General features: G+C 36.2%; 1 protein-coding gene across 5 annotated transcripts in view; it reads right to left on the bottom strand.

Moving 5' to 3' along the window:
• Positions 1 to 22,658, bottom strand: part of LOC145694441 (uncharacterized) — a 102,253-nt gene that overhangs the window by 74,737 nt on the left and 4,858 nt on the right. For all 5 annotated transcript variants that reach the window (XM_081770678.1, XM_081770681.1, XM_081770679.1 and 2 more), the window contains exons 2-5: positions 20,039 to 20,123; positions 16,706 to 16,767; positions 14,261 to 14,294; positions 9,319 to 9,451 (exon numbers count right to left, since the gene is read on the bottom strand). In XM_081770678.1, the coding sequence (XP_081626804.1) occupies positions 9,319 to 9,451; positions 14,261 to 14,294; positions 16,706 to 16,767; positions 20,039 to 20,047 (238 nt within the window). In that variant the 5' untranslated portion in view covers positions 20,048 to 20,123. The remainder of the gene's footprint in view (positions 1 to 9,318; positions 9,452 to 14,260; positions 14,295 to 16,705; positions 16,768 to 20,038; positions 20,124 to 22,658) is intronic.

Here is a 22,658-nt window from a genome sequence, read left to right as displayed (position 1 = left end):
AAAGCGCGCGTTATCCTGAAGAAAATGGCGTTTGAACCATGACCCTAGGCCAAATAGTAATGACGCAGTAGAATTTTAGAAAAACTTTCTGTCCTTTGTATTCAAGTTACCAGATTGAAATTTTGCACACGCATTGTGTACACAACTACGTAGTTTTCAAGAGATTTTCAGATCCCTACGTAAACTCAGGCTCGGGCCCGAGGGGCGCAAAAATTTTATTTGTTTTTTCGAAAAAAAAAACTCCCGGTTTTCCCGTTTTTGGTGTATAATACAGACAAGCGAGTGTTACCGTTGGAAAGGATGCTCTATTCTGAAAATAACGAAGGATGAACCATGATCCTACGGTAAATAGTATAGAAGCACTAGCTGTTTGAGTGAAAGTCTAAAATTTACCTAAAAAATCAAAATGAAAATCCTAAAAGGGTTAACAAACAACACTACGTGTTTCAGCGCAAGTATCAGCAAATAGCCAACGGATGCCGTTTCTAACAAAATACCAAGACGACACGAAGATATACGAAAATGACAAAAATTTACGCAGAAAATTCCTTCAACCCCTCCACAGGCTCTACATTGAAAGACTGATTAAAAGGAAACCGCATAGGAAAAAAAAAAAGTCAGTCTCAGGTCATCATTCTTGTGTCCTTAGCTTACCTAAAGCTCTAAACTCTCCTGCCCACTTAGCTTAATATTACAATATGTTTAACACACTACGTGACTCTACATTCCAACATTTCTCTATCCTTTTTCCTGTGCTTTACTTCTTCTTCCGCTCCCTATCTGATGAAGCGTTTTAATGAAAGTGCTTAGAGTAAATCTTTAGTACTGACGTTTTCACTTTTTTCGTAAGAGGCTTGTAATGTGAAAATAATTCAAAGAGAAAGAAATAAGTAACGCTTACAACAAACCAATTAAGTGACTAGAACGGAAAACGGGTGTGCAATCTGTAAATCCTGTCACTTGAAAACTTTTACACAGAAAAAAGCATATTATGATTCCGTACACAGATCGTTGACAAATCCAGAAAAAAATGAGTGATAAGAAGCACTGAGATCTAGCTAGTTTTCAGATCAATTTAAACCAAATTTTCGGTCCTTAGCTAGTCCATAAACGGAGTTAGTTTTATAAGAGCAGATAAGATTTCTTTTTAAAAATACTACAAGAATGGAAAATACTCATTTTCTAATTCAATACGTAAAGATTTCTAATAATCAATGTGTTTTATTTTACTAGAATTAAAATTTCAAAGGCATCTGACTGTCTTTACCATCTAAGTTGAACTAATTTAGGAAAAGGGCATCTCCATCCAATGCATTATTGACTCTACTTTCTTGACCGGTGAGTACCAGGGTCGATAAGGGTATGTAAGCTCTGCAGTCACGAATACGTTGGTTTCGATGTCGCAAAGTGAGGTGTGTTCGAACAGGTCGAAAAACCGATCGACGGTCTCAATAGTGTTGTAATCACTTCTCGGGTTACCTCCGTGCGCCACTGCAGAAGCTTCCGCTGGACATCTTTGGGTCTATCCTCATCTCCTGACTGTTGCGTAATTCTATGCCGCACATTACCCATGAAACCACTAGCCCAGGAAATAAAGGGTTTTTGTCGGGAAAAATTCGAGACAAGCTGAATTTCTCCCAGTCGTTAAGGGCCAACTAGAGATGTATTTCCCCAAAAGCCCCTCCACCCTCCTTTAACATTCAATTTGCAAGCTTTTCGATTATCATTCATATCTCCGTTATTATTAATCCGATCTTCAAACTCCTTTTATAGTTTTTTTCCTTGAACCACGATCCATAAAAAAAAATAAAATAAAATAAAAAAATAAAAAATGTTCTTAACAATTTTCACTAGGTCTAATACTTTAAGAGATATTCGTAGAAATATGTAAAATTTTACATTTTTATGTACCCTTTTCTTCGTTTTTTAAATTTTAACTTTTGTGTATTCGATAATTTGTAGAAATGCTTGAAATAAAAGTTGTAGAGCGCTTCTTTAGCTTTAAAACGGTGTATATATTAAAGGTATGGGAACGTATAAGTGGACACTTTAAGAGAGCGAAGTGCGCGCTCACTATTATTACAAGCTTCGCAGTTGCCGCGCCCTCGCTCGCCTCGTTTACCTAGCATAAGATTGTATGGACTCCAATACAATATCCGAAAGTGTGCCCCTTTCATTGTTTTTCTGGCTTTGTAGGTTTCTTGAGCCGTAACACTCACGGTTCCTGACTCAAGCCACACTCACTATCGTTCTTGATGAATGATGATCGTTAATATTTTCCGATTTTGTAAAATATATTACTCGTATTTTTTCAATTTCGCGTATCTTTTTTGTTAGTTTTTGTTCGGCGATTGGAGGAAGGCTTTTACCCCTAACTCATGTGAACAGGGCTTGAAAAATCTTGCTTGCAGGTACTAGCTAGGCCATTTTTGTTTCAGGGTGGCTTTTGCCCCTAACTCATATGATATAGGGGTGTTCCATTATCCACCACCTATGGACGTGATGTGTCCCGGATTGACAGCCGGCAGCTGTGAAATAATTGACACTATTATCCATTAAAAATTATCATTGCTATTCACAGCATCACGAACCTCCCACCCACCGCTAGTTTATGTTATAATTTTTGTGCTCCTTATACACGTTATGTTCATTACCGTATTCATTTCTTGACTTTTGTTTACACATTATCGTATCAATAATTGATATATACAATTCCTATCTATATTGAAGGCATTTAACACTATTTACAATATATATACATGCTAATATTCAAATCAATTGTGTCTTGATCTTCATCCATGGTTGCTGTGTTGTGACATGAGAGACTATTACGATGTTCGCACATAATTGAACAATTCATATCTGACTGCTGACACCTACAATAATCCCTACAATTATTTTTGCAAGAACATGACACTAAATACAACCAATCATCTGGTGCAAAAGGCTTTGAAGAGGTAACTGGTTTAAGTACTTTTCACCCTCCTCCATTTTCTCTTATGGATTAGTTTCCATCCCCATTTAGTAGCTGACAAATTGGCTCCCAACCATCTCTGTAATTGCAAATAAACCCTTAGTAAGTGCTGTTGACATGCTTCTGTTATTGGAGGTAGTTTAGCCAAATCGAAATTCGATCTCAAATTTGACTTTCTTGTGAGCATAGTGAATTTCAAGTATCGGGCTTCATTCAAGTTTGAATACCTGTTCGGTCCATACAGTTCTAGTACAAAACATTCTCCACTTCTTAGCAATTCTTCTTTGGAAATATTGTCCTCGGTAAATATTTAAAGTTAGTGTAAAGGGACAAGTTTTGTCGATAGATGTCACTACAGTCTTCGTATCTTTCCCATGTATTTTTTACCTTTTACGAAAATTTAGAATTTCTCTTACAAATTTTAACCTAGTCTTCGAAGTTTTAGAGAAGGAACTTCATAACCTATTAAAAGGAACAATCTGTGCCGATTTTTTATTTAGAATTTTCTTCATTGTTGAAACAGTTCCATTGTTAAAGGTTTGGATATGCGTTTGCAACAATCAAGCCATTTCAACAATGAAGAAAATTCTAAATAAAAAATCGGCACGGATTATTGCCTTCGATAGATTATGAAGTTCCTTTTCTAAACATTTGAAGTCTGTAGGTTTAAATTCATAAGAGAAATCGTGAATTTTCGTGACAGGTAAAAAATACATGGGAGATACGAAGACTGTAGTGCCATCTATCGATAAAACTGGTCCCTTTAAATCAACCTTAAGCTTGCTTCTTAGCGTCAGACGAGGATTTCAGCATTTCTACTGCTTTTACCTTTCCTAAACTATAAAAGCAAGATCTAGTGTCGCAGCCAGTCACTGCATGGGTATATAAGAGACTACTTGTGATTTCTTTGTTTTGTTCAACCAACATTTGAATGTTGTAAAATATTTCGGTTCGATCCTTACCGCCTATTTGTTTACAAAAATACATACTATTTTTCTTCTTTCTCAGGGGTAAGGGCCACTAAAAGGACCAATAAATCCGTATAGGTTTCAACAACAATCTTGGAACACTGATTTAGTTTTTCTATGGCAGCTTCCACTATATGAACATCAACATCATCTGCCGTGTATACTGATACACCTCATTTGTCCAATTCTGATGCTACTCCCTGCAACATTTTTTCTTGTTTTCCCTATTTCCTAAGTTTTCTTTGGCTATTAAACATTTTGTGTTATTGTCAAAGTTCATTTTACATGAAATTTTATTTGCAGCTATTCTGTTTTGTTCCTAGTCTTTAGTGGTCGAATGCCTCGGATATCCATCAAAAATTAAAGTAGCATTTCCTTTGTAGTTAGATATCACATAGTCAATAATTTGTAACTACTTCTCCATATATGGAATCACTCGGCCATCTCACATAATGAATCAGAAATCCTCCATCGACTACAAATGTCGCATCACTTACATCAATATCTTCTTGAAAACCACCGTAGAATATCTTCAGCAATGAGGATTTCGTGCTTTTACAGAGTGACACTATTATTATTATTATTATTATTATTATTAAAAAAACCGAGACGGCGGTCTAGATTCTAGCTCATATGTTAGGTATTCTTTTGGTCTAGATGCTAGCTCATACAGGGTGTATACTAAAATTCCAAAATGAAATTTCGTGACTTTTTCGTGAACTTTTCTTTACCAAACCATAAAATTTCGAAACATTCTTTAGAACTTATCTATGTTATCTCTACTTTCAAAGGCTGTTCCCTGGAGCGATAAAAACTTGGGAGTCTTCTGACAGTTGAATAAACTGGTTAGATGCGTAGGTGGTTTCAGCAATGCGATGCGATTTGCACCGCTATTGCTCAATGATGACAGCAGAAGGACAATCTCACGAGTGAATCTGGGTGCGAATTAGGCCGAATTTTCATGCATGAGATAGAACCATGCTTTGCTTGCGATTTGGTAGCGTCTAAAGCCGATCATAAACATTTTTGGCGGTGAATTTTGACGTTTTATAGAGCAAAATTTTCCAGTCTTTACTTATATTTATACAGATAACAAAAAATTCGTGACCCAAAAGCTAAATTTCTTGACTTTCATGGCCGTTCTCTGATTTCATGACTTTCGTGACCGATAGTCATATGTTAGGCACCCTGTCATATGTTAGGTATTCTTTTAATTTGTTCGGATTGTCACAAACACACAATATTCTGTTGAGGATTAACTGTCACTTCCTTTGACCGAACTTTTTTTTTTTTTTTGCTTGAGTTTTCACCATGTCCATTCTATGAAGCTGTAAATCGCTAAAAATGTTGTATTTCAATCCTTCCATCGCTGCGACTATTATTTCATAAGCCTCATCACAGTTGACAGAATTATCAGACACATATTTAGATAATAAAGTGACAAGTTCTTGAGATAACTTTGTGAACGGATTGTGTTTTGTAAGCCACTTAGTGAACTTTTCCAAATCTACCTGGTCTCTTTCTCTTCTTGTTTCTCTACTCTCCAATGTTGATCAGTGAATGTTATAGCAGTTCCCAAACACTCTTCAATGGCTTCGTGAACCTTTACAACATAAGGAATTCCCAACACCCAGTTGGACACCGTGCTTTCAGTTATGCCTCTACCATGTGTGAAACTTCCAACAGATTTCATTGGACGCATGAGAGACTGCTCAATACTCCTATTTGTTAGATACCTGACCAAAATTTACCACTGCGTCTCACTGTGAACTTCCTTTCTCCGTTAACAGCTCTAGCTCCCCCTCTGTAAGTTCAGAGACGATATTCATCATTTGTCAAGAAGTGAATAACGAACATAACGTGAATAAAGAACACAAAAATTGCAATATTAGCTAGATGTGGGTGGAAGGTCCATGATGCTGTGAATGGCAATGATTATTTTCAATAGATAATAGTGTCAATTAACTCAGCTGTCCGGTGTCAGTCCGGGAGACGGCGCGTACATAGGTGCTGGATAATGGAACATCCCTATATCATATGCAGGGCTTGAAAAATCTACTCACCTGCTAGCTACTGGCGAGTACATTATTTTTTTACATTTGGCGAGTAAAGTTTGTGCAAACACTGTGACTGAAAAATGGTCAGGTAAGCAGATTTTCTGGTTGGCTAGTACTTGCAAGCAAGATTATTCAAGCCCTCCCCACCTCCGACGCCGAACAAAAACTGGCAAAAAAGATAGGCGAAATTGAAAACATACGAGTAATATATTCTACAAAATCGGAAAATAGTTATTTACGATCATCATTCATCAAGAACGATACTGAGTGTGGCTTGAGTCAGGAACCGGGAGTGTTACGGTTCAAGAAACCTACAAAGCCAGAAAAACAATGAAAGGGGCCCGCCTTTGGATATTGTATTGGGGTCCATACAATCTTATGCTACGATATTTGAGGTAAACAAGGCGAGCGAGGGCGCGGCAACTGCGAAGTTTGCAGTAATAGTGAGCGCGCACTTCGCTCTCTTAAGGTGTCTACTAATACGTTCCCATACCTTTAAGTATATTAATATATACACCGTTTTAAAGCTAAAGAAGCGCTCTACAACTTTTATTTCAAGCATTTCTACAAATTATCGAACACACAAAAGTTAAAATATAAAAAACGGAGAAAAATGCACATAAAAATTTAAAATTTTACATATTTCTACGAATATCGTTTAAAGTATTAGACCCAGTGAAAATTGTTAAGAATAACTTTTTATTTTTTAGATCGTGGTTCAAGGAAAAAACTGTAAAAGGAGTTTGAAGATTGGATTAATAATAACGGAGATATGAATGATAATCGAAAAGCTTGCAAATTGAATGTTAAAAGAGGGTGGAGGGGCTTTTGGGGAAATACATCTCTAGTTGGGTCCTAACAACTGGGAAAAATTCAGCTTGTCTCGAATTTTCCCCGATAATCATGGATTTTTTCCTTTCATTTCCTGGGCTACACAGAGATCGAGCAGGATCCTCACAAGAAGTGACGAGAACCGGCCCCGAAGCACGGATTGTTTATTTGTGGAGGCGCGTATCTCCGGTGACCGACTGACCTCTCGGGCATTGTGTGTATGGGAACAACGGAAAGACAGGCTAGTTTCCGAATATGCAAACCACGCAAACTCCGGTGTCACATTTGAAGTTGTTCCAGTGCCAGAGCCGAAAAACGGCCATACACTGCTGATTGCTCTAAACTACTTCGACCCATGCGTCAGCTGAGCTTTGTTTGGTTTCAGTTGGAACCCATTCTTAGGCTTATTTGCGATATCCACCATGCCCGTAGCTAGGGTTATGTTACGGAGGAGGCACAGTTCAGTTTCTTCCCTGACACACACACACACAAATCAAATTGAATAGTGCACTACATGTTTGTTTTTTGATTATTTCTATTTGTTTCGAAGATATCGCAGGAAAAAAAAACTGAAATTTGCGGTAGTTTAATTTTGCTATGGTGAAAACTCTTAATGCTATTTCTTTTTAATTTTACAGCACTTTAAAATTAATGTAAAGGTGATTTTTAAAAAAATTGCAGCATTTTAATGTAAATTTGCAAGTGCTATTTCTTTTTAATTTTACAGTATTTTAAGACGACTGCAACACACACTAGCTGCAATGCCCGTTCTTGAGGACGTAGTCCTAATCCCTCAACAGCCAATTTTTGCTTTGCGATTTAGAATCGTCTATTCAGAGATTAGGACTACGTTCTGACTAAGAAGAAACTATCGGGTGAAAAACCTAAAGTATACACACACAATAGTAAAGCAAACAGATAGAGCACTGTCCTAGAGTATACCGTAAATACATATATAGGAGTACAAGCAACCTGTAAGACATTAAGGTTGGTTTAAAGGGACCAGTTTTGCCGATAGATGGCACTACAGTCTTCGTATCTCTCCCATGTTTTTTTTTTTTAATTTTCACGAAAATTCAAGATTTCTCTTACAAATTTCAACCTACAGACATCAAATTTTTAGAAAAGAAACTTCATAATCTATCGAAGGCAATAATCCGTGCCGATTTTTCATTTAGAATTTTCTTCATTGTTCAAATGGCTTGATTGTTGAAATGGATATCCAAACTTTTAACAATGAAACTGTTTCAACAATGAAGAAAATTCTAAATAAAAGATCGGCACGGATTGTTCCCATTAATAGGTTATGAAGTTCCTTCTCTAAAAATTTGAAGTCTCTAAGTTGAAATATATAAAACAAATTGTAAATTTTCGTGAAAGGTAAAACATACATGGGAGAGATACGAAGACTGTAGTGACATCTATCGACAAAATTAGTCCCTTTACACTAACCTTAAGAAAAACATGTGATCATAAATATCGAGATTTTTTACGTAATATTACTGAATTATCCTTTCTAACTAACAGTGGTTTACGTGCCCTCTTCAGGGTATACTATGGTGTAGCTGCAAAACATCGTGCATTTTGTGGTTGAATTTTAAAAAGAATATTTCGTCGCCGATAACAACACAGCTTGCATTTCGCAACAGCTTCGCGACCTGTATCAGTAATAAGGCTACCACTTGAGTAATGTTTCGATCAAAACATCTCGATTTTATAACCATTCAATGCCTCAGTTCGTATAATTGTATATATTTTAAATGCAATTCATACTGAAGATAACTTAAAGAATCATACGCCTGTCCCAAATTCACAGAACATACTATATTTTACGATAACTGCTGGTTTGCTTTACAATTCAAAAATATACATCTACCTATAATGGCGTCTCACACAATTATATATTTTATAAACATACCCTTGGCAACGAAGATTGTCACTATGATAACTGAAACATACCAAAATCATTGCCCAATCCACATACATTACTCACACTTGACATTAATTATTCTTTCTTCTTTTACTTTGTAGCTAGTGCTTGTCAAGATAGCACTTCTGTCCTAATTACTAAATTAGATATACAACTTAAGTATAATGTTATCGCTGTAATTTAAAACTGTTCTGTATATTTTCCAGGTATTAAAAAAAAAAACGTAAAATCTTTGGTTTTCAATTTATTAGCTTCCCAAGCAGAGTCTTTCTGCCGCTCCCTTTATAACTGAAGCACACAGCTTTAATTATGTACTTTACTTAATGATTTTTTCACTCACCGTGTATTTTACGAAGATAAGGAAACTGAACCGAAAACCTATCTAGCCTGCCATATATCATATTATCCATTCTTGCTATTGACCTCTAAACAAAACAAATGTGTTACGATTTCCTCGAAAAAAGGGAAATATTTTACTGAAATTTGAATCTCTTTTCTCACACTCAACAAGTCATTAAAAGCTGGCCCAAATATAAACCTGCTCTGTTCTGTGCTTACCTCTTACTCGCAGTCCTGCGCCATATCTAATCGGTTCAAGCTTCCTTCTTCCTCTACTTCCTTGGTTTTCATTAGACGTTCCACCCTCCTCGAATGAAGCTTCTTGGACACTAATTGTGGGTTTACTTCTTTCCTAAATATCAGAGGATTCAAGCCATTCAATAAAATATACAAGTCTACAAACTTAAGATTGATTGATGGGAAGATTTAATGAGGCGTTCTTCTGGTCAAAGTATATTGATATGTATTGTCAATTTAAAAATTAACAATAAAATATGAGCACTTAAAAAGAAAAAAATATTCAAAAAGTAAATAAATAAAGAAAATAATACCTCATAAACAAGCTGACCAGACGTCCCAGCTTTACAGCGACACTCCCGACAGCGCTATTTTTCAGTTAGCTGTCCCGGATTAATATATATATATATATATATATATATATATATATAGGACATCTAGATATTCCAATTTTTGAAAATGGTCATTTTGTTCGAAAAAGTTACATATTTCAACAGTGTTAAGAACTACATATCATTACTGACAATATCTGCAAAATGGTGGAGACTATCTTGCTTATGTAGAGCGTATCTTTAGTTTAATGCACATGTGTCGTGCGGAAAAACAACGTTTCCTTAATGTGCAAACATTAAGTGTTGAGAGAGAAAGAAAGAAAGAGAAAGAGAGAGCCAGCTTTCATCACCCCTGCTCAGAATTTTATGATTACCTTGAGTAAAACATAGATCTCTTCCAGAAAATTCATTCTTTTCATAACTAAGCAAAAATAATAAACTAAACTGAATACCCGTTATTTCTCACTCACATTTACATTACATTAACAATGCAGATAATGTTAAATGCTGCACTTCCATTCATTTGCATGTTACACTTATTAAATTCCTATATTCCTAGATGCTACGTTTAACGTAAGTGCAATTATTACTATAGTAATGTTTATTACTAGAGCAAATAGCTCACTAAAATTAAAATCTGACCACAAGATACAAGGCGTCCCCGTTTGCCAGTTTCAAGATCCGATCAAGCTACTCATACATAGCACGAAAAGTAAAATATTGAAATGCAAATCATAGAGAGTATACGTGAAGTCCGAAAGACCCCAGCAAATACACAGAGAGGGCATGCGCTTCTATGGAAGTAAGGCGTTATGCACTTCCAACTTTTCATTTCTTTCTCACTTGTTGCTGGTGGCGGACGTGTTGGTCTATTTCTCTCTCCGTTTATCTACAAAATATTATTTGGGGTCAGAACATGAGGCGTTATTAGAGGACGATGTGCGATCAATATTGTACTGTTATTGTTTCAAATATAGAAATGAAAACTTTCAGTTTAACGTCCCACGATTATGCCCTGTTAGGCTAAGGGAGGCGATGATTAAGGCAAGTGAATGATGATGGAAGAATTAGTGGAATAAAATGTGGGAGGAAACGGGAGTACACTGAGAAAACCCACGGACACAATGTTGTCCACCACAAACTTACTAGGTCAGGGATCGAACCAAGGACCCCACGCACCAGAGGTATGAGCTCTACCACTGAGCCACCGTGCTCCCTAAAATGAATGAATGTAAATTAATTTTTTGTTGTTCCCGGGAATCGAACCTGGGACCACGAGCAGCAAACATACATGCGGTAGTCACTAGACCTAAGTTGTAAATGCTATAGAAGTAACAAATGTGCAGAAAAAATTTCAATACAAAAGCTATATATATCACAGACTGTATATATGTATAAAAATCACTAACTGGTACTTTTTGTCACTGGAATCTTTAAAAAATTAATTCACTGGCTAATTCAAAAGAACGTTTTGGTTTTAATAACGGTATATTTATATATAGCAGTTCACAAAAGATAGTTTTCCAGAATGTATTAGGAAAGTACATCTAATATACTAAATATACCAGTAGCTCCAAAATGATCATTCCAATTTTGATACCGTATAAGTCAGAAACTGGGATGGATAGAAAGGTACAGTTTGCGGCATAATGTTCACACACACCTAATGTTTTACTAGTTGTTTAACAGAAAATGAAATAAAATCTTTAAGTTTTACGTCCAACTGTTATGCCAGTTAGGCTAAAGGAGACTGTGATTATGAGAGATGAGTGAAAGTGGTGGAATGAGGAAAGTGGGAGGAAACGGGAGAACCCCGAGAAAACCCATGAGCACGGTGTCCGTTCACCACAAAGTCCACATGGCGCAAGCTGGGGTCGAAAGTTGTTTAACAGAGTACAATATGTGCTCTATCTGTAGAACGCAGAATAAGCAATATTCCAATTCTGCTCACGTCCGATCTAGCATGTTCTCCGTAAAAAAGCTCAAGTGTTGCGCTGGTGCTAGCTCGCAGTTTCTGCAGGTCCTGCACTGGGGTCCTCCTCGATCAATTCAGCAACCAAGAAATGTATCGTCCGAAGCCCTCTAATGATCGCGGTCCAGTGATTAAGGGCATCGTCCTGCTGCAGAAGGTTGTAAGGTTGCAGGTGTTCGACCCGTGAAAATGCAAACTGCTCCAGCATGTCCAGATAAACAGTTGCAGTGATTGACGCCTCTGCAAAGAAAAACTGTCCCACTACAAGATCATAAACAAGACCAAACCTCACCACACGTTTACCTTTGGACTGTCGCGTACAATTTCCTGGCTTACGCGCGGATTCTCTGAGCCCCATATCGGAACATTGTGTCGATTTACCATCCCGGACACACGAAAGCACACTTCATCCGAGAACATCACCTTTGTTAGAAAATCTGGGTCCTCGTCGATGTGATTCACAATCTTAATTGCAAATGCTTTAGGCTTTAGCCTGTCGTTAGGTTGAAGCGCATGAAGCAGCTGCAACAGTCGAGATGCTTGACGGTTTGATTTGGTTGGGCTCCGAAGAAATGCCTGTTGCACCTATTTCACATCTGCTTCTCTTGTGCTCGGACGTCCAGAACTCGTCCTTTTCATGACACTTCTGGTTTCTTTGAGCCTCGTGTACCACTGCCCAATGGTCGGACGTGATGAGGGTGTGCGTGTGTAACATTTCCGTAAGTTCCGTGGACCTTAGTGGCAAATTTGGTTTCCATCCACCATTCCACACACTGTGATATCTGTTCGGGATGGCCATTGACAAAAAGAAACACAAAAGAAACTAGAGATTTGTTGGAAGTGCTGGTATAAGACAAAACTTCAGGTGGTGTGAACATTATGCCGCAAACACACCTTTCTCTCCATTCCCATTTCTGACTTATACGTGATCAAAGTTGGAAAGATTATTTTGGAACACTCGACATTAGGTAAGGAACTACTTAAACAAATGTGAAGCAAATTTGTTTCTAGCAACGCAGTAGAAACTGGCGATGATCGAAATGATTCAGTAAACGAATGAAATTGAGATATAAAAGCAGGTTTATAATTCTTGTAAGTATGTACCATATAGCTCCAATTAGTACAGACACAATGAATAATTCAAATATAAAAGGCGTTACCTTATATCTGGGGAATTATAAATTCCATCTAAACTGTTTCCATGCTCACTGATATCTTCTTCAGTAGCTGCTACTCGCTGCTAAACTGGTAACATGGGTTTGTTTCCTGTCTTTCTGTGGAATCCTTAACAAAAAAAAGCAAATTAAATTCTTTGAAAAAATACGGTATACAGTCGTTTGATTATATACCATTTGACAGTTGATATATATTCTTCTTGTTCGTAGAATAGTTGGTGCAATTTTCTTGATGACATGGATACACTTGTCAGCTTGTTGAAGAGGAAATGATGAATTTAAACTCATAAAATATGTGAAGAGTATAAAGCTGAGATGGATTTGTCCTCACAGGTTCCATCAAGGAATTAAGATGGATATTTTTAATTTCAAGAAAACATAAGTTCAATAGATGAAACTTATATTTTAGTAAACTTGGATTGGATATCTGGGAGATAACAGGCGGGCGGCGACCGCAATTTCGGACTGTTGGTGGTTGTGTGTTAGGGCGAACCCGATTCTACGTCAGAAGCAGAATAACTGCAGTCTGCAATGAACTGGAATGACGGGGATAGTATAAAATTGACGACCTTTCTGATATCCAACATATTCGCTTAAGTCAGTTTTGTGGGCTCTGAAATACATTTTACAATGTTTAAAGTATGCTTTCTGAATGTTTTACTTCACTTTCTAAATTCGTTTGCTAAATTCTTTATCTGAGAGTCGTGAATTTTGGAAGTTTTTGATGTAACTCCTCTTCGACTATTATGCTGACATGAATAATGCAATAACACCATTATATTTGTGATGTTCACGTTTACACATCTCTGTACAAATATTTTAGGCCTAGACGTTAACTGAGACAACAATACGGTCTGTGATACTGCAAGAGAGCAAAATCAACAAAAGTCTAGTGTCTTCAGATTGGGAGGTTAAAAAGTACTAAAACCAGAGTGAACTACTATCGAACATATTAGTTTTAGTAAAACTATTGTTCATTGTGAATAGAATATTCGACAAAATTTTTATTATACAATATAGAACGAATAATTTGTGGTTTCATATATCAAAATATGAAAGTAGAGCATTCTGAAAAGTTATAGCCTGCAGTTAATTAAAAGTAACCTAAAAAGTCGCTCAATGTAAAATTTCAGCACCGAGAGAAGTTAAGAAGTCGCCCAATCCGCTACCTTTACTCCAATCTGGCAACACTGGATGGAACCTTAGAAGGCAAATCTATGTAAACTTTATATTCTTCACAGATTTTATGAATTTAAGTTCATCATTACCTCTTCAACGGGCCGAGACAAGTTACCAGTTTAACAGTGAATAGCATTGATAAAGATGACAACGACCATCGAAACAGTTTGATATAACTTAGCTCTCCGAATACAAGATAATATATTTTGTATTTTGCTTAACTCGATGGTTTCGAAGTTAATTTTAATTTCACAAACAAAGATTACCTGTGAACTCTCCCCCAATCTTCTGGAACGAGACCTGAAAATATAAGAAAATAAAATTATAGAAACATTACAGAAACGCGTTAGTCATATAACTTCAGCTATATTTATCTAAATACATACATCACCATCTTCTTAACGAACAAAGTTACAAAACAGAATTGAGAAAGACAACGCCTCACTCTTAAGCGCAATTCCATATTTATGGTAGTTACTATCGCTGCTTCTTAAGAGTCTTCATCCCGGCGAAATTAAAATACCGCTAATTTTACAGTAATTATGTGATATCTTTAAATAGATAAAAGATAATTGAAATATGGAACAAGAGCGCCCTAGACAATATTATTTTACATGAGAAACCGTTATCACGACTCACTTATCTGCTTTCGATTTCGAGCCATTTTGAAAATCGGCATTTATTTTCGAGTTTCTAAACAGCTGAAAACGGAAAGCCACTAGGTGACTTGTGATAACGGTACCTCACGCAAAATAATATTGTCTAGGGCGCTCTTGTTCCATATTTCAATTATCTTTTATCTATTTGAAGATATCACATAATTACTGTAAAATTAGCGGTATTTTAATTTCGCCGGGATGAAGACTCTTAATGAAAGCGTAGCAAAATCAAGTCAGAAAATACGTCTACATGTCACTACAATATGAACAAGTGCCTAGTCTGAGTGCAGAAATGTTAAATGCACGAGGAGCGAAAAGAATCAAGAAAATACGGCTGCTATCTTCTCACGAAAGAGGAAGGGCTAGATACTTTAAAATGGAAGATACTGTTTTCTTTGTGTAAAGCTGATCATATCAGGTTTCAGGATCAGTGTTGCCAAGAATCAAGTATGAATGATCACATAATTAATAATATCTATATTCTATTTGTGTTCTTAATTTGGAGTCTTTTTTTTATTATTTTTTTTACTCAGTAATTTTGGTAGTCAAACGAACTTACGACTATTATTATTATTTTTAAGTATTTCTAGTACCATAAGTAGAATTTCTTTGAAAAAACCTCACCAAATGTTTAAGATTGTATTGAGTTAATCGAAACCATTAAGCGAAAGAAAATAATTCCAAATTACTTTATTAATTTAGACAGTGTTCCGTGCATATAATATTTAATTATGAAAAGATTGTGCTTGCCCTCTAATCTAAAGTGAGAAATTATTGGATGAATGGTTAAATTTATTTTTTAGATGGTTCTAATGATATTCATGAAGACAGCGAAAACAAGTTTCGGTAATGAAAGGGAGAAAAAAAATCTCGACTTGCGCGCTAGAGATTTCTATTTCAAGTGTGTAATCGGAAAATATGTGAAACATACTTCGTCCCCACCCCCGCCGCTCTCTTATGGAGGAAAGAAGTGAGCGACCTCGGCTGTATTGCCAACTTGTCATTCAGTCGTTTGGTCTTGGCTAGTGAAGATCGTAAGTTTCTTAGAATGGCTAACAAGACAGTCCACAACGAAGTTCGTGAAATAATTCAATGTGGCAACCTTGTCCGCATCCAACCATTGAATGATCTCGCCCACAACATTTTGTCCCTCCTCTTTCGACGGAGGTACGGAAAACATACATCGACAGCAGCACCAGCAGGGGAACACTTGAAATAGAAAGTCTCCAGCTAATTAAAACAACATTAAAACAATAAAAGGTATATAAAGCGCACACCGTTCTTGTACCAGTCTAAACGAAACCTGATTGAATAATGACTTGATTGGCTTACATCCTCAAACTTTTTTTAAGCGCAGACCACTGATTAGCCACAAAGCTCTGGGGATTTCCTACTGTTCTCCCCTTTCTCCTCTTCAAATATACAGGGTGTTTCAAAACATCACCGACAACGTCTGGGAGGTGATTCCTGACACCAAGATAAGACGAAAAGTATAGACCATCCTAGGTGCACAAATGCTTCCTTTCGGAGTTATAGGCTGCCGGAAAAAAACATGTCCATAGCTTTAATACTATGGAACCTACCGTAATCGGGTCAAGATTTCACTTAGGAACTAGTATGTGCCCTATCCAAATATCCAAGTTTCAGAATCCTGTGGTACCTTCGCAATAATTTTTATAGAGGTAGTTGGAGAGTACTTCAAATTATATGACCGTAGCCAAACTCCCTTTGTAAAAAGTGCTTCGTGAGTATCTTAGGATTCTGAAACATGGATATTTGGATAGGGCAGATACTAATTCCTAAGTGAACTCGTGACCAGACTGGGCAGGTCCTATAGTTTTGGAGCTATGGACCTTTAAAGTTCATTTTTTCGGTACCCTATGACTCCGAAAGGAAGCATTTGGGCACCAGGTTGGTCTATACAATTTTATCTTGTCTTACATATATACAAGCAGACAAATGACAGGTACATATCCGGCCAAATTGTAACTAGAGAAGTATATAGAAAATAACTAATATCTGTATATATGCAAAATTTGGTTGTATACTTACAAGCCCTTGGATGCAACTTCTGGCTTGAGGAAGGTACCCTTCTGTTTTGGAGCGTATGACGCCTATAACAAACCAAGAAAATACCAGAATTAATAGACAGTTTATCAAATTTACTTCAATGACTGACTAATACTGTGAAACCTCTGAGTAATGGACACCGACAAAACTCTGTTTACAGGGTTCATTATGAAAGTAATGAGCATTGCTTTAGAAAAACTGTTTTATTGTTCCGATTGTTACAAATCTCTAAAATTCCTCAAAAATGGTCAAAAAATTGTGAAAAAGCAGAGTGTTTTCAGTTCTATTTCTTTTTACAATGTTGCCATCACTTTCAGACTCTGAATAAAATACAAGTTTCTTCTACAACTACAGAATTCATAGGAGATGATCCAATCATATTGAGCCCTGGACCTCTAAATGAAAATATGGATCACAAGTATAAATTAGCGAAACTGGAAGATAGACAAATTTTAACAATAGCTTTTAGGCAAACTGTGAGGGATTTGCACAAAAAATGTAGAACGATAACATATCCATCTCTTGAGGAAGCATACAAGATGGAATTGAGAATCTACGATCTTCCGGCTAATGGCTGGGAACTTACCGATTTGGTGAGTGAAGTTTATGAAAAGCGAGGGATCTATTGGAGTATACAAAATGTATATAAACAGCTAGTAAACGCACATGGCAGGGTCTACTTTGATTTCAGCAAATCAGGTAGGGAGGCAATAGTTCATACGAGGTATGCATAGTCGTAAAAAATTTTTAAAAAGTAATGCAAAACAATGCTCAGCGATCAAAAATCACCACAATGAAACTCAGGAGACAGGCAGAAACAAATGAAGTGGATATCGTAATTATCCAAGAATTTTAATAGGAGAAAATGGATCAAAATGTTCAATTGTCGTATTGACTAATGAAATTTAGATACTCAAAATTGGCCAGTATTTTGATAATTGGTTGACTTGTACCGGAATTAAATACAAGGGAAGACGCTTTTGGCTTTTAACCCGGGAACGGTCGACAGGTAAGCGCAGCACTCACCCTGGATTATGTTTCCGTTTCAAAGTCGTCCTAGTGAGGTCACAGACCTGAGGTGCAGTCTAGCTGTCTCTTGATGTGTCTTGTATGTGAGAGTCAAGTGTAATCTTTTCATTCTCTTCTGCTGGAGTAGCACTGGCCTTATAAATGTGACTATGGGTAATTTGTGAGCGCCACGCTCACCTGTCGACCAACGACGTCGAGTGATTTTTCCGAGATCATGGACAACAACAAGGAGTAGATTCAGCTATGCCTTGCGAAAAACAGAAAAAAAAAAAAAACCCTGTACGATTTACTACATGTGAGGTGCCAATCTGTGGGAAACACTGACAGCATCTGCTGGAAGTGTAATGAGTGACATCAAGATAGTGATGAGACATGGAGTAGAACAGTGTCTTATTGAAATACCTACGGTATGTATCAAGAGACATAAGTAGAGTGTTTACACTACGATATTTATATCTAACTTCGTTAGAAATTTCCAACTCAAAATATGAATAGTTGAACATATTAAGAGCATATACTGAAAACTCGCTCTAATTATGTAAATGTTTTTTTTATTTCTTTTAGAAAATTTAATCCTTATGTGATAATGATGATAAAAATAATTTTATGTGATAATGATAATCAACTAATTGTATTGTTTATGGATAAGAGAAATTGATATCATAAAAAAAATTTGATAATAAAAATAGATATAACATAATAAAAAATAGTTCTATATACCATAAACACATTATAATTTTATTTGTGGTCACAATAATAATAATAATAATCACAAAATGTCAACATATAGAAATGTGTTCAAAATAAATCCCATATAGTCATAAACAGCTACAGAAACGATTAAATTGTAAGTGAGCGCCGCTCTCACCTGTCGACCGCTCGCGTCACAAATCAACACACGAATTTTTATTGATAAAATACAGGAAATTATTCAAAACTCAAATAACGAGTTTATATTAACCATGGGCGCTAACGCTAAATCTGTTCTTTGGGGAGATCCTCTGAAACTGACAATAAAGGTGAATTGATAGAGGATTTTATAAATCAAAATAGTTTAATTATATTGAACAGGGGTAATAAGCCAACTTTTGTGGTCCCCATTCACATGTCTCCATCATGTGTGTTAGGTGAGAAAATCGCGAAAAAAGGTAAATCTTTTTGTTATAAAAAGCCTTTTTCTAAACCTTTCGCCACTCTGAATCACCCTTGTTTTAACGAAGAGATTCAAAAAATACTAAGGGGTGCACTGAAAGTGTATGCGAAAATTTCAATCTTCTAGTTGTAAAACGAAGCCCGCCAAAACAATATTGCTCTGAAGTCATGACGTCATCACACCCTATGTCTCGATGCAGAAAGGCGTGAAACCATATGTATCGTGTTCTACAATGCCTCCAGGCTTAAAAAAAAGAAGCAAAAAGCTTTACTGGTACTTTTTTAATTGAATAATGAAGACACTACTCCAGTACCTGAAAATAGGCACTAAAATTTATAAGGATTACCTGTCAGCAGGTGACTGATCGGTAGGCGCTCCAGAAACCTTGTAGCCAGAAGTTTAGTTGTCGAGCAAGCGTCCATCCTTCGGAGTTATGTAGATTTGCGATTGGTTGTTCGGAGTTTTGCACGCCCCTTTGCAGTACTGAGGCTATATAAGGTGTGGACCTATAGTTTAAGCTGAAATCCAAACTACCGTAATAAATTCAATCTTTTTTTAAAATGCTCTCACGGAGAATCGAATCTGAAACCACATGTAGCGAAGGCGCACGCGCTAGCCCTACACCAACAGGGAGGTATCTGAGGCTAATGGAGACGATGACGAACGAAATGGTGGAATGAAGAAAGTGGAAGGAAATGGGAAAACAGCAAGAAAATCTACGCATATGGTGTTTGTCCACAAGAAAGCTCACTTAATGTGAGCTGGAATAGAGCCAGGGACCCCACACATTAGACATGAGCACTCTATCAATGATCATCCACGGCCCTGTATTATCCTTTTGTGTCTACTTGTACTTTGGACATATGAAATAATTTTTGAATAATCCTATACAATTCTAGGGTGCCTGTTTTAACAATATGAAAAGTAGTGAGTACCTGGTGTTTTTGTTTAAGAAAACACGAAAAGGCAAAGTGTAAGGAAACAGCAAGTTCCTGCCACCATCAGCAATGGTTCCTTTAGCGTCAAATGCAACATCAAAAAGGTTTCAAAAGTCATTAATAACTATAGTAGTTAATGGATTGAACAATAGAATAACAACTACAAAGAATTACTAACGAAAATAGCAAACTTACCCTCTTCATTTTGATCGCAACTAATCCAACACAATTGTCCTTTCACAGGCAATTTCGTATGAAGAAAATCAAGGTTTCTATGCGTCTGAAAATAAATAAAAATAGTATAAATGTAATGATATATGTATATATAAAACAAAAGCATCTCACGACCCGAAAGTATAAAATTCAAAATCATTGTTCTTATATTTGGTTCACCTAAAGCGAAATGATATGTATTCTCGATAAAATCAAGAATGAATGCATCTGAGAACTTGTACAATTTATATATACCGAGTGTTTTAAAACAACGTTTGGGAGGTGATTCCTGACACCAAGATAACACAAAAAGTACAGACCAATCAGGATGCACAGATGCTTCCTTTCGGAGTTATAGGCAGATGAACTTTATGTATTTTTGGATAATGCACATATTAGTTCCTAAGTAAAGTCTTGGTCCGACTACGGTAGGTCTCATAGTATTGGAGCTATGAACCTTTAAAGTTCATTTTTGCATGTTTTCGGCAACCTATAACTCCGAAATGACGGATTTCTGCACCCAGGTTGGTTTATACTCTTTGTCTTATCTTGGTGTCCGGAATCACCTCCCAAACATTGTTGGTGTTGTTTTGAAACACCCTGTGTATTTCTAAGAAAGGAAATCCTAAAGAAAATGGTTAACAATACTGGCAACTCGTTTTCTGAGCAATAAGTGAAATTCGCCTTTTGGGATTAAAACTCATTTTCTGACTCCATGCTGCGAACTCAGCTAAAGAAAACGTTTACATGGCTCACTAACTTTTCGGTCCTAAGAGCTGATCAAATGAGATGAAAATCTGAACTGCTGGGCGTCATGATCTTACTGAATTGACATGGAATGACCCATTATTATTTTGGGATTGAATGCTCCATTTCGTCGGCAAGGCAGTAAGTGTAAGGCATGAATCTGAAATACAAAATGTACCGTCTTTCTTTCGTTTGTTTTTCATAAGTGAAAGCAAATAATGAAATGCAACTTACCACAATCACAGATGATGTTATTCTACAACGTATGAACCTGAAGAATTTTCAGTGTTGCCAGAATAAAATTTTCCCCAAAATCTAAGTTAAGGCAGCGACTAGGGGAACGAACTCAACTGCATTTGATTACGTATCATGTTGTTTTGGTATCCTGTGAACTACTTCTTAAAGAATAGTTGTATTTAGTTTATAATAAACAAAATAGTTTTAACGTACAGTTATTTAAATGAAAACAGGGTGTCTACTAACATTCCAAAATGATATTTCGTGACTCTCCCGTGACCTTTTCTTTACCAAACCATAAAACTTCGTAGCATTCGAAAAGTAATAACAGTACTTATATTCTTTATCACTTATCTTTATTTTATATCTACTTTCAAAATCTGTTCCCTGGAGCGATAAAAACTTGGTGTCTACTCGCATCATTTTCAGTACATTCACTGTGTATAGTCTGTTTTGCTCGGTAACTAATCAACAGCAAACTCTCACAAATCTACTAATCTTAAAATTACATATCTAAATACAGAAGTGACAAATCCTTAGCAATCCTTAAAAATGTCACACTAATTATAAACAGTTGTTGTACTGGAGGATCCCATCTCTCTTTTAAGTTGGCTAATATGGTTTTACTCCTTTTTGAGATTTTTCGATCTTCTGAAGTGCTTCAACTTCCTCTACGGTTTGTCGTAACAATCTCCTTTTCTTTTTCAACTCTTTAAGGTATTTTGCTTTCATCTTGAAATTGTTTTGTCTTTCGTGTTCTTCATTGAATTTTTCATGCATGAGATAGAAGCATGGTTTGCTTGCGAGATGGTAGTGTCTAAAACAGGCCATAGACATGTTTGGCGCTGCACTTTGACATTTTATAGAACAAAATTTTCCAGTATATACACTCATGTCCAAAGTTATTGTCGCATGTCTATAAATATGCATGTGTAGCAATATAATTTAATTACGAATTCGCCCGGTATTTCTTATAATGTTAATATATGTATAATCGGCATAGACATGTATGTGGCAGAGTTCATGTCAAAAGAGCAGTAAATAAGAATAATAAAACCAAAATAAAACATTTTTATCCATTTAACAGCATTGTGTTTTATTAATTCTAATTTTCATACTTATAATTATTTTCCTATAAAATTTACCGCATATATACATTTCCAAATTACACACATAGTATCAGTATTAAAAGTACCCTGCAAAATCATTATCAAAGCATATTCTTACAATAAGACAGTCATAGATATGCGACAATCATTTTGGGCATTAGTGTACTTGTATTTGTACAGATTTACAAATCGTGACCCAAAAGCTAAATTTCTTGACTTTCATGACTTTCGTGACCGATAGACACCCTGTAAAATATTATTTACTGTTATTCAAAAAGTAGTTCACAAGATACATGATAACGAAATGCAGTTGAGTTTGTTCCTCAAGCCGCTGCTTTAACTTAGATTTTAGGGGAAATGTTATTCTAGCAACAGTGTAATTTCTACGGATTGAAACACTGAAAATTCTCCAGGTTCGTATTTTCTGTTGTAGAATAACAGTATCTATGATTGTGGTAAGTTGCATTTCATTATCTCACTTCACTTACAAAAAAACAAGCAAAAGAAAA

This window comes from Thermobia domestica, chromosome 9 (genome assembly GCF_964235325.1).
Source record: "Thermobia domestica chromosome 9, izTheDome1.hap1.1, whole genome shotgun sequence".
In the NCBI taxonomy this organism is placed as follows: domain Eukaryota; kingdom Metazoa; phylum Arthropoda; class Insecta; order Zygentoma; family Lepismatidae; genus Thermobia; species Thermobia domestica.
This window is presented reverse-complemented; position numbering and strand designations above follow the sequence as displayed.